Raw genomic sequence first — 12,262 nt, 5'->3', positions numbered from 1 at the left:
TTATGTACCGGGTGGGCTCAGACAGAATGCTGAGCTACGCGCTGGTTACATATTGAGTAGGATCGGACTGAATGCTGAGCTACGCGCTGGTTGCATACCGAGTAGGATCGGACTGAATGCTGAGCTACGCGCTGGTTACATACCGAGTAGGATCGGACTGAATGCTGAGCTACGCGCTGGTTACGTAGTCTATGTTTAGCCACTCTTGATTGTTATGGGCCATTCTAGTTCTGAAAATATCCAACAGATATCGTTACTATGGTCTTTACTGGTTTCCTTTACCAAGATAACACATTTTATTTCGTTTTGTTACTGGCAGTACTGAATTGACCACCTGTTTGTTGGAACATTTCACCATTATTTTTGTTGGTCAGCTGCTAAATGCGAGGTTAGGTGTGTTGTTTGTTTTTGCTTTATGTTGTGAGATTGATCGTAATAGGTGTAAAAAACTGCCAGTTTCTGTTGTTCCTTTGTTATTAGACAGTGATTCAAAGTGTAATTTTGATATCAGTGATGATGATAGAAATGTGGAAGACGTAATTATTTCCCATGCTCAAAAACTGTATGCCGATTTATTCATACTCACGGTTTGTGCGAGGATGAAGTACTTCAACGTCAGTATAAAGGTTATTTGGATTATGTTTTACGATTGTACAGTATATTTTATTATTTGTAAAGTAATTTCTTGTATAGTATAATATAAAAATCTGAATTTCATAGGAAACAAGTAGTTTCAATAAGTGCCCAGAAAATAAAAAAAGTCATTTACTCATAATATTTTACTTTTGAGCTAATTGTTTTAGATATATTCATGAACATTTTTATTTATGGCATTTTCATATTTTAGGTAAAGTATGTTAAAGTGAGTTAGAAACTAATTTACAAAAATATATAAATGTTTGTTTTCAAAAATGTACCTATATAAAACTATTTACAAAATTAACAATTTTTTTTTAATTAATAATTTTATTACAGATATAGCATTTAGTATATTAAACGACGATTTTACTATTATTATATTAGTCCTCTATCTTGTATGTATTTTGTTTTAGAAACCTTCAAACAAAGTCTTAACATTTTTTTCCCAATTTCAAATCTGCTTCCGGTCCTGCAGAAATCTCAATAAATACTTCCTCAATGGGTTGATTGCCTTAATAAGTTAATCTAAATGTAGAAGTCATGCTCAAGATATATATTCCAAAACTGAACCGCAAGTATTACGTTAAAAATCTCTGTCTCAAAATTCTCTACAGCTTAAATGATCACTTATTATCTAGAGAATCACGTTGTTAAATTTACACTCACTGTGGTTTACCGCTAAGATCTAAACTGGATCAAACGATATAATATTGTGTAGTATTTGAATAAGAATGCTGTAATGAAATGGCTAAAAAAGCAAAAAGCCTTTTATAGTGTAGAGGGAATGCTACAGTGTTGTATAAACAATTTTACCTTTTAAATATGAATTAATTCTCACTATATGTCTGGTATGTATTGTTTTATATGGTTATTGTTATACTATGTATTTGTATAACCCTTTATATGCGAGGACCTTGTCATTGCAAAGTAATTTTGTGAACCATTAACGATTCATGATTCCCCTAATTAAATTTTATTATAAACTGCATTATCATCTCAGGAATACTCCCATACTGTGGGAGGACTTAGTAATGAAGTGTTACGTTATAATGTACGTATGTGGTCCCGTAATATTTGTCTAAATGTTATACTTACTTTGGCATCCACGTAAAATAACGTTCTCATACTCAGTTGTAAACATCCATTTTTAGAATAAAATACATTTCTTAATCATTACTACATTAATCTATTTTTAGACTTCACATAATTTTGCTAAAACCAAGTGGATTTATATTTATTTATGTTTATATTTTGACCAAATTTGATTTTTTTATAACTTCTTCATGAGCCTTATTGTGAAGGTGCACACTACTTGTCTACGGGTCTGATCAAGGGGGCAGAGGCAGCGAGTCAGTACATGACTGCAACCACACCCAAGATCATCTCTCGTATACAGCCCGAGGAGCCTCGCCCCGTACCTCCTACGCTACGCACAGGTGCCAAAGTGGCGCGCTCGGTTACGCACACCGCAGTTAATGTCACCGGCTACGTTGGTAACTATTGTAGTGTAGTATTTGTATATTGTAGTAATAACAATACATTTATAGCTGCAGTATAATAAACGGCCACCAACACAATCAGATTATGATTATTGAATAATTCAAATAATCAATAGTTATGACCATCCGAAGGACTGAAAGCAAAATGTCAGACCAAATAACGTAATAGATATTTCAAAGAACAGTATGGTTTTGTCAGTTTTAAATCTTAGAAATTAATGTATAAATATTAATATAATTTACAAATTTAAATATAATGTATAATTACAACAAAACAATAACATTTACTTACCTTATGTATTTCCAAGGATACATGTATTCAATAGTATCGACATTTAAAATAGAAAATCATAATCTGTTGTGTTGATGGGCGCTTATTATACTGTAGCCTATATTTATTTCCTCTTTACTTAAACATTTAACAATATCACCAACTAGTATAATAACCACAATAAATAATAAAGTTAATAAAGAAATAGTAATCTAAAAATGGTAATTAAAACTAAGTTAATAAAATTAACATTAAGTGTAGTTCATACTCACCATGTTGTAAAAACTACAGTGCGTACAGTGAGAAAATTGTAATAAAAAATTGAATTGTGCTGTTTTCTCAAAAGTTTTTTAAAGGACAGACAGGATGGGAATACATGTTTGATGAGATTTACTGTCTGCAAAGTTCAGTTGTTGCGATACTTTCTCATCTTGTTATGTATTGTGAACGTAACTGTTGAAATGTAATAGGTAGTTATTAATGTCTCAGAGTCTATTTAGCCAAATAAAAAAATATAAAGGTGTTAAAACTGTCAGAATATGTAATCACCCAATTTGAGGATTTGTTGAATCGGAAATCTTCAACTTACTAGCCACGGTTATGTGACTTCAGTGCAAAGTTCATGAGATCAATAATACCTTTCAAACTTCTGATAAATCAAGTAGAAGGCCATTCTATAATGAATAATGATATCCAGTGATTAATTTGCATATCTTCGTTTTCACATTCAATGGGCTAAAGTTTTTGAGTTTAAAATCCACTATGAAAGTAAATTATCTTCTATATTAACACTTCATAAGGTATCACACTCTTTTTCTGTTTAAACTCCAGCTTTCTTTTGTATTGCTTAGGTTGTAATCTAAAATATTGACACCTAATATACTTTATTTTTCATACTTTCTTTTCTGTATTTAATCGGCGAATCTATTTAATACTTATGCTGTTTTCTGCTTTAATTGTACATGAAATGTAACCATTAATCTTTCAACAGTTGATACTTAATATTTAAAAAAAACATCTTTACCAGATTTTTATTTTACTATACAGATATTTGCGAATCAGAGGAGAAGTGAAAAGGGGCTACAATTACTAAACAAATTGTTATCTAAAATATGTAGGTCTAGTGCAACACAGTGTAAAGTTTACAAGATGGCTTCCAGCATCTCGGAATTGTTGATGTGTAGAAGGCAGTGATGGAACCTCTCATATAGAACTGAAAATAAGGAACTGCTGATATTTATTAGGCACTGCTTAAACCACTGTGGATAGTTGCCGAACAAAATCCCATATTTTGTAAGAGGCAAAAATCTAGATATGTTCTGTTATTGGAACATGTTATAATCTCACTATTAAGGCAGTTACTATAAATGTGGGATTCTTCTATATAAAGCTCTTTTTACTTAACAACATTCTTATTAAACTATTTAGAAATGATTCATATATTATTTATTAGTACAAAAACCTACTAGTCTTTGTGAAATAGGATTTCCTTTTTTAACTGTATTAAACCACAAGTAAAGATTTTCATCATAAGGAACCAGACACGAATGGATAACTGAACAAAAACTTGTATCTAGATTTATATTTCTGATTACATTTTTTCTGTATCGTTATACAATATGTTAAAAATGTGTCCTAGTTGTCCAATTTTTTATTATTGAAGTAGAATCCAAAACCAGTGTTCATGCCAGATATTTCCCATGTTCCCTGTCTATATTTTTGTAGAAAGTCCAGAAAAGCCAGTAAAACACTCACGTCGCCATAAGCACTCATTGTCAAAGTTGACTAGAGAGTTTAACAAGAAGCTGGCCCTGAGGGCAGAGACCCCTAGCTCTGTGGAGGGGGAGGAGATGCCAGGGGAGCGACCGAGGGGCAGGCGGCGTCACGGCAGACACAGGCAGCACGCTACGTTTGTCCTGGGGAAATGTAAGCCAAGCGGTGGTGGAGGAGCGAACCTGGAGACTGCGGAAAGCTGTGCTTATAAATACATTAACAAAAAAATTGCTTTTTCTAACTAATTGCACTGTAGTCGGGGCATTCGGTATTGTAAATATAACCAAATTATGCACTTTTTTGGTATTAAGTGATATGAAAACTTATAAAACAACATTTTTTTATAGAAAAAAATATTAGCTGGTGTTTTATTCTTAGGCAAATTATTTGGAGGTGAGGGATATGAGTAAATTGATAATGTAAATATTAGCTGCTTGTAAGTGTTAAAAATGTTAATTTTGAAGAACTTTTTAATATACTTATTAGGGTTTAAGTTGGACCTTTATCTGAAATCCGTAAAGTTACATTCATTATTATAAATGTGGTTATTAAATAATTGAAACAATGAAACCTATTATTAATTGTATGAATTATTCCTAGATTTTGTTTATAGAACTCAATTTGACTTATGAAGCTGTGTTTAATTTTTACTGTATCGTAGAATACAGAAATCTTTATTCGTATACATGGAGTACAGAATTGTGTCAATATAATTTAGTTGTACAATCAGGTATTTAAAAAATTCTTCTAGGGTGTAATATGGTTTCTGCAGCAGCCAGGCCTTAAGTGCTGTCTTGAAGTACTTCTCATCTCTGCGTCTCTTGAGGTCCTACTGGAAGATGATTGAAAAGTTTTCTCCCCATGTATGTAGGTTTCTTTTCAAATAGGGTCAGGTGGTGTGTGGGAGGGGCATAGTCACAGGCGTTTTCTGGTGTCATAGCTGTGTGTGTCACCTAGCTGGTCAGGTTTCTGAGCTATTGTGAAGCAGATGGTCTCGCAGATGTAGAGTGAGACAGCTGTCAAGATCGCTAGTTCTCCAAATGCCTGACGGCATGAGTCTTGAGGAGTCAGTCCCGCAAGAATTCGAATTGCTTTCTTTTGTAGAACAGAAACCCGCTCCCTGTTTCTTACTGAGGAGTTGCCCCACACAAGTAGTCCGTACCTCAGATGAGATTCAAAAAGAGAGAAGTATGCTGTCCTGTAGTATCATTGTTACAAGTACTTTTTATTCTTTTAAGAGCATAGATACTAGAGTTTGAGCTTGCTGCAAAGACCGTCAATGTGTGAGTTCCAAGAGATATTGTCATCTATTGTTATGCCGAGATACTTGGCTTCATTATCTTGGATTATTTCAGGTAAGCCATAGTAATCATTGGTTCTTCGGCCTTCCTTTCCATATTAATTGTTGTGTTTTGCTCTCATTAAGAACTAGGTCATTATGTTGGCAGTATTGCTTTGTCATATTCAGGGCTATAAATGAATTTATTTCAAGAGATTCTGTGTCTTTTTTTTTGCAATAAGAAGAGCGGTGTCATCTGCATATAACATAGCTTTGGGCCCAGTCAAGAAGATAGCTTGGTAGGTCATTTGTCAGCAATATGAAGAGCACTGGTCCAAGTATAGATCCCTGAGGTACACCTCTAGTGATTGGGAGTAAGGTTGATCTTGCTTTATGGGATGTGTTTGTTTCTGGTATAATTTACTTCCACTAGTTGCTGTCGATCTTTCAGGTAGCTAGCAAGCCAGTCATGTGATGCTCCCCTAATGCCCATATTCCCTACTTTTTGAAGCAGTAGAGAGTGGTTTTAGGCAATCAAAAGCCTTGCTGAAGTCTAGTAGCATGGCGGTTACTGTTGTACCTTCTTCAAGTTTGTCGATAATAAAACTCTGTCAGTTGAACTATAGCCGTGGTGGTGGATCTTCCTCGTAAGAAGCCATGCTGTTGAGGCGTCAAGATGTTTTGAGTAGTCAGATGTGCTGTCAATTTGATTCAGAAAGATTTTTTCAATTACTTTTGATATCGTTGGAAGAATCGATATAGGTCTATAGTTTTCCACTGATGTTGTATTGCCTTTCTTGTGTTTAGGAAATACTTTTGCAAGTTTCAGTTTCATAGGAAAGACACCTTGTGAAAACGACAGGTTAATTATGTGACATAAGGGATTTGCTATTTCATCCTTTCAGTGTTTTAGGAGTGTGGAAGAGACTTCATCGACACCTGCGGCTGGTTTCGATTTAAGGGATGTGAGTATATGAAGGGACTTCTTCCGGTGTGGTTGAGAGTGGGATGAAGTCAGGACATCGCCATAGTCTTTCCATATTGTTAGCTGACTATTTATGGCCTGGTTAGCGTTACAGAGAGTGATGTCAGCTATTTTTGTAAAGTAATGGTTGAAGTGTTCAGTTATTTCCAAAGGGTCCTGGATCAGTTTTTCATTGATTATAAGTTTAAGTGGTTCGTCCTTTTTACTGTTATTGCATTTTTCGTAGTTAATAACCTCCCAAACAGCCCTTTGTTTGTTATGTGAGTTATTTAATGAAGTCTGAGGTTGACTGTTTTCCTCAGTTTTTTCAAGTAGAGGTCATAGTTCTTTTTTCTGATAGCTGTTTCTATTTTATCACCCTCACTGCCAGTTTGTTAATTCCATTTCCAGGGATCTTAGAAAATGTTTTCTCAACCTTTCAGATTCTTCATTGGTTGCTTTGAATTTTGATTTTATTTTCGGGCGGGATTTTTTGTGTGGACATGTTGCATTAAGAGTTTGAATGAGTAATTTCATGAAAATATTCATAGGATTCTTCCACAGAAGGGGAGTTATATACATTTTGCCATGTCCTCTAAATGAAGCAGGTTTTTGAAGTAATCTAGGTTTTTCTTTGAGAAATGTCTATTGGTTAAAATGGGCAAAGGTAATTTTTTGTTCGGAATACTAGCTGAGCAGAGCTGAGCTTTGTGGTCTGATAGGCCAGTGATAATTAAATCATCAGCGTCAATTTTACCTATGTCAAGGTTAGAGCAGACAAAGTCAATTGATGATTTTAGAGTTCAGAGTTACTCTAGTGGGTGGGAGATCTATCCTGGTGATTGTTATGACTGGCCAACATGTCTTTAAGTTTTTGGTTTTTATAGTCATGATTCAGCCCATCTACATTAATGTCACCCCATGATTATAGTAGGACATTTCCATGTTGGAATAAGGTCCAGAGTACTAGATAAAATGTCAAGGGCATTGTCAAGGTTTCCACTTGGTGGTCTGTAGACTCCAATTACATAGATTGTGGTTTTGCCAATAGTCACATGTACTACGTGAGTTTCACACGTAAGTTCACAAGCAGGCTCAGTTGTTAAATTGTGTACTTGGTTTCCTAGTGTTTCACTGGAAAAAAAATTGCTACACCTCCTTTTCTGCAGGTATGCCGAGAGAAGCCTCCTATTAAGTTGTAGCCTGGCAGTCTAGTACTTGAGAGCTGGTACTCTTTAAGACCATGCTCTGACAAGATTACCAGGTCAGGTGAATGAAGTTTCTAGAATGTGTGTCAATCTGTTAATTTTCCCACCTAAGCAGTCTATGTTTTGATGAAATATCCTTAGTTGATTTCCTTGGTCAATAAGGTTGTGATTAGTTTTTTCTCTGCTTTTTTTGGGAGTGAGGGTTTCTAAAAAACTATTTTCAAGAGAGGGTTTGCAGGATCAGCTTCTGAGTGGGAGGAGGAGATTTGCACAGGAGCGGAGTGTGGTCTGGTGAGAGTATAGAAGTAGTTGTTATTTATGTTTTTGTAAAACTCTATGTGTCTATTAAAAAATGCTTCTATGTCTTCACCATTGGGACGGATCTTTGCAGTTGATGGTGGGTATTGTATCTGTGTTAAATGAAGAGTGCAGTTCAGTTTTTTCTGAGTGGTTTGTCTGGCTCCAACTATGTCAATTTTCCGTAGAACAGTTAGGTTGTTCTGGAAGGGGTGTTATATCATTCAGTTTTTTATAAGTGGTTTGTCTGGCTCCAACTATGTCAATTTCCGTTAGAACAGTTAGGTTGTTCTGGAAGGGGTGTTATATCATTCAGTTTTTTATAAGTGGTTTGTCTGGCTTCCAACTATGTCAATTTCTGTAGAATAGTCAGGTTGTTCTGGAAGAGGTGTTGTATAATTCAGTTTTTTTATGAGTGGTTTGTCTGGCTCCAACTGTGTCAATTTCTGTAGAATAGTCAGGTTGTTCTGGAAGGGGTGTTGTATAATTCAGTTTTTTATGAGTGGTTTGTCTGGCTCCAACTATGTCAATTTCTGTAGAATAGTCAGGTTGTTCTGGAAGGGGTGTTGTATAATTCAGTTTTTTATGAGTGGTTTGTCTGGCTCCAACTGTGTCAATTTCTGTAGAATAGTCCAGGTTGTTCTGGAAGGGGTGTTGTATAATTCAGTTTTTTATGAGTGGTTTTGTCTGGCTCCAACTGTGTCAATTTTAGTGTTGTGTATTTGGCTGCCTGAAGCGAGATGCTAAAAGCAGTCTTTTTCCTATCAGAAAAAAACTTGTTTTGGCACAAAATGTCTTGGTTTTGACGTTCTTGGACCAGATATATGTGTGTTAATTCCTGGTGCAGTCAATTCACTTGCGCTGGGGAGTTTAGATAAAATTTAGAGTCTTAAGCTGTTCTTGTAGTTCTTTAACAACGTCTTCCATTCGATCTTGTCTCGTCTTCACTTGAGCTAATTCTGTCAGAGCGAGGCTGCTGGAGTTTATGACAGGTGTTTTTTCTTCATGGACTGTTTGAGTTCCTATGTCTTTGAGCATTTTAGTATCTTGAAATTGATCTGACTTTTCAATCTTGTTAAAACTTAGTTTTAAATCTGTATAATTATTGTGTTCTATCACGTTTTAGTTTTTTTGTCAGATGTTGATTTAATTTTTTCAAGATCCAGTATTTTTTTCTTTTGTTCATCTAGTGAAAAGGTTTGCATTCTGTCATTCTCTTCAAATAAGTTTTGTAATTCTAATCGTACAAGTTTTGTAGAATTACGTACTGTTGTAATTTATAGAAAAATTAACTCAGTCAGTTGATACACAACATAGGTTTTTGAAAGCCGTTGTTAATTATACTGTCAATTTTTATCTATTTTGTTCTATTTAAGCTTGTTTTAATGTAGGACATGTTGATGTTACTAAACTCAGGTTGTAATTTAAATTTTCAATATGTCAAATTCTTTGTACATTAACATTTAAACTGTATTTTAGCATCTTAAAGGTGTGGAGGATTGTATAAAGTTAGTATAAATTAAGGAACTGGGTCTTGTTAGATCATGTATATAAGCGCATGTAGAAATTAAGTATAAAAAAGATTTAGTAAAAGTTAAATCATTTACAAAACTTCCAAGACAGGACATAGTGAGTATTGTAATATTTGTCATTGATGTATATTGAAGGACAAATCTTGTCTCACTTATCTGTCTTTCACTTTTCGGACATTTCATGTTGTCTAAATCTTAAAACAAGTTTACAAGAAATTGTGCGGCAAGCCAGTTTTAGTTTCTATCGACCTCATCATAACTGTAGTTTTCAATTGTAATTATACAAGGCGTGTTCAAAAAGTAAGTATCGTTTAAAAAAAAAAAAACAAGTAAAACAATTTTTTTCAATTCAATTTTATTTCTACATGAAAGCCCAAACCTTAAACTATTTTTCGACATAATTTCCACCAATGTTTAAACACTTGTCATAGCGGGTGATCAATTTGTATATTCCCTCTTTGTAGAAGGTTCCCGCCAACGAATGTAGCCACGACTCCACGCAGTTTTCACTTCATTGTTGGTTTCAAGGCAATGTTTGAGTGTCACCAGCGGTATGGGGCCGAGCATTGTCATGGAGCAACACAATAAATTCTGTTACTGAGCATTCCTCTCCGTTGTTTTTTTTTAATTGCCCACCTTAGTTTTCTTAAGGTTTTGCAATAACTTGCTGCATTAATGGTTTCACCTCTTGGGAGAAAATCAATTAGCAAAACACCTTTTCGATCCTATAAGACAGTGCACATAATTTTTGTACATACAATGTCGTCTAGAATTTTTGTTTCTTCAGGGATTGCTTGTGTCGCCACTCCATTGACTGCTGTTTGGATTCCGGTGTGACATGACAGACCCTAGTTCCATCATCTGTAACAATCTTGTTTAAAAAGTCCTCACCATCATCACTATATCATGTGAGAAAAGTCAAAGCACTTCCAAATCTCTTGGATTTGTGCATGTCAGTAAGCATTTTTGGAACCCATCGGGAACACAGCTTGTGATAACCTAAGCGGTCTGTAACAATTTCATACAAAAGAGTGCGTGAAATTTGTAGGAAATCATCAGATAGCGTTGTCATAGTGAAACGTCTTTTCTCTTGGATCTTTCGTCTAACTGCCCTTACCAGATCATCGTACTTTCGGTGACGAAAGTAGGTCGACCACTCTGATTCTAATCACGCACATTTGTTCAACCGCCATTAAACATTCTAACCCACTTTCTCACCATTCCTTCACTCATCACGTCTTCCCCGTAAACATCTCGAATTTGAGAATAAATTTCAGCCGGTTTCACATTCCTTGCGTTAAAAAATTTTATTAAAGAAAGAATCTCAAAATCGGCGGGATCACTAAACATGTTAAACATTCAGAAAAAACTGAAAACACAACATGGAACAACTAAAATGGCGTGATAGCCAGTGAACATGGACGACTAGTGTGCATGCGCAGAACACCGATTGCAGCGCTGCGGCGGCAGTAGAATGAAACGGTACTTACTTTCTGAACACGCCTCGTACTATTTTTTTATTTTAACTTATATTGGAACTTGAATTAAGAGCTGTTTGTACTGGTGGCCATCTTGGTTTCAGGCCTATAAGAACAATGTTAATCTTAAAACACCTTTACAATCTTATTTTCAGTTACAGGATTGTGGGAAATTTACGACACGTCACCACATTATACCAGATAAGGGAGGTTGTACTTAGTAATAATACCCCTCTCTCTTTATCTAGTCAAATTGTAATATTGTAATATGTCGAACTGAGCTGAAAGCATCAGTTTCTGGCTTGTATATAAGGTGTGTTTTGTGACAAGGACAAGATGGTTTTACAATCACATATTATTATTAGTGCCTTCAGGGAGCTCAACTTGCTAACTCTACCCAGCTTGTATATTTTAGAGACTTCATTTTACTGTCGATTTCAGTGTATATTGATGCAGGGCAGTGATATACACAAATACGAGACAAGAGCTCGGGGGCGCTTTCGAGCCCGACAGCATAGAACAGCAGCATTTGAACGCCTCCCTTCTCAAGCTGGGATCAAATTCATTAACAATCTCCCTGAAACACTAAATTTAGAAACAAATCCAAAAAAATTTAAAACCCAATTAAAACACTACCTGGTGTCTTGTGCTTTTTACTCAGTTGGCGAGTTTATGGAGCACACTTGGGATTGATATTCGCGGCAGTGTTGCAATCCTGGGGGTTGATCCCACGAATTATGAATTTTGTATGTGTATGAATGTGTGCCTGCGTGCAACTGTATGGAAAGTCGAGTGAATGGATTTAGTTTTTAAGATAAATACCGTAAAAAATTGGTATTATTGACTATTGCAATACAATGTAATATATATTGTCAACGCAATAAAATATATTCTATTCTATTCTATTATGGTACATATAGAGTCATGCAGATAATCAAAACAGATAATGTTGGTGAGATATATAAATGGTATATGTTATGGCAATATCATTTAGTTATTGAAAACAGAAGTGATGTCGCTGTTCTGGACCTCACTTATTACATAAGACAACAATTGATCTTATTAATAAATTTATATTGTCCTTGTTTACGATATCACTGTTCTACTTTGTTCAAAATTATCTGGTTCTCTTATTTCCTTAATACACTTTAGGAAATGAGTAAACAGGAAAAAAAGGCTGGGTTTCAACAAGAGAGATTTAATAAAGTAGGAAGAGTAGGCATTCCTTTAGCATATTGGAAGATATTCCTCTTCTTCTCAACTTAAGATGTATTGTGCCAATTGGGGAAATTGCTATCGAAAGAGACAGAGAGAGATTCAAT

General features: G+C 35.0%; 1 protein-coding gene across 5 annotated transcripts in view; it reads left to right on the top strand.

Annotated features, from left to right (window-relative positions):
* The window catches only part of LOC124357943 (protein spartin), a 42,906-nt gene that overhangs the window by 22,588 nt on the left and 8,056 nt on the right, over positions 1-12,262 (top strand). For 4 of the 5 annotated variants that reach the window (XM_046810080.1, XM_046810081.1, XM_046810078.1 and 1 more), the window contains 2 exons: positions 1,941-2,132; positions 4,135-4,335. In XM_046810080.1, coding sequence (XP_046666036.1) covers positions 1,941-2,132; positions 4,135-4,335 — 393 coding nt within the window. The remainder of the gene's footprint in view (positions 1-1,940; positions 2,133-4,134; positions 4,336-12,262) is intronic. The other variant, XM_046810082.1, reaches the window with a different exon arrangement.

Source organism: Homalodisca vitripennis, chromosome 3 (genome assembly GCF_021130785.1).
Source record: "Homalodisca vitripennis isolate AUS2020 chromosome 3, UT_GWSS_2.1, whole genome shotgun sequence".
NCBI classification, from domain to species: domain Eukaryota; kingdom Metazoa; phylum Arthropoda; class Insecta; order Hemiptera; family Cicadellidae; genus Homalodisca; species Homalodisca vitripennis.
Note: the sequence above shows the minus strand (reverse complement) of the source record. Positions and strands in the feature narration are given on the sequence as shown.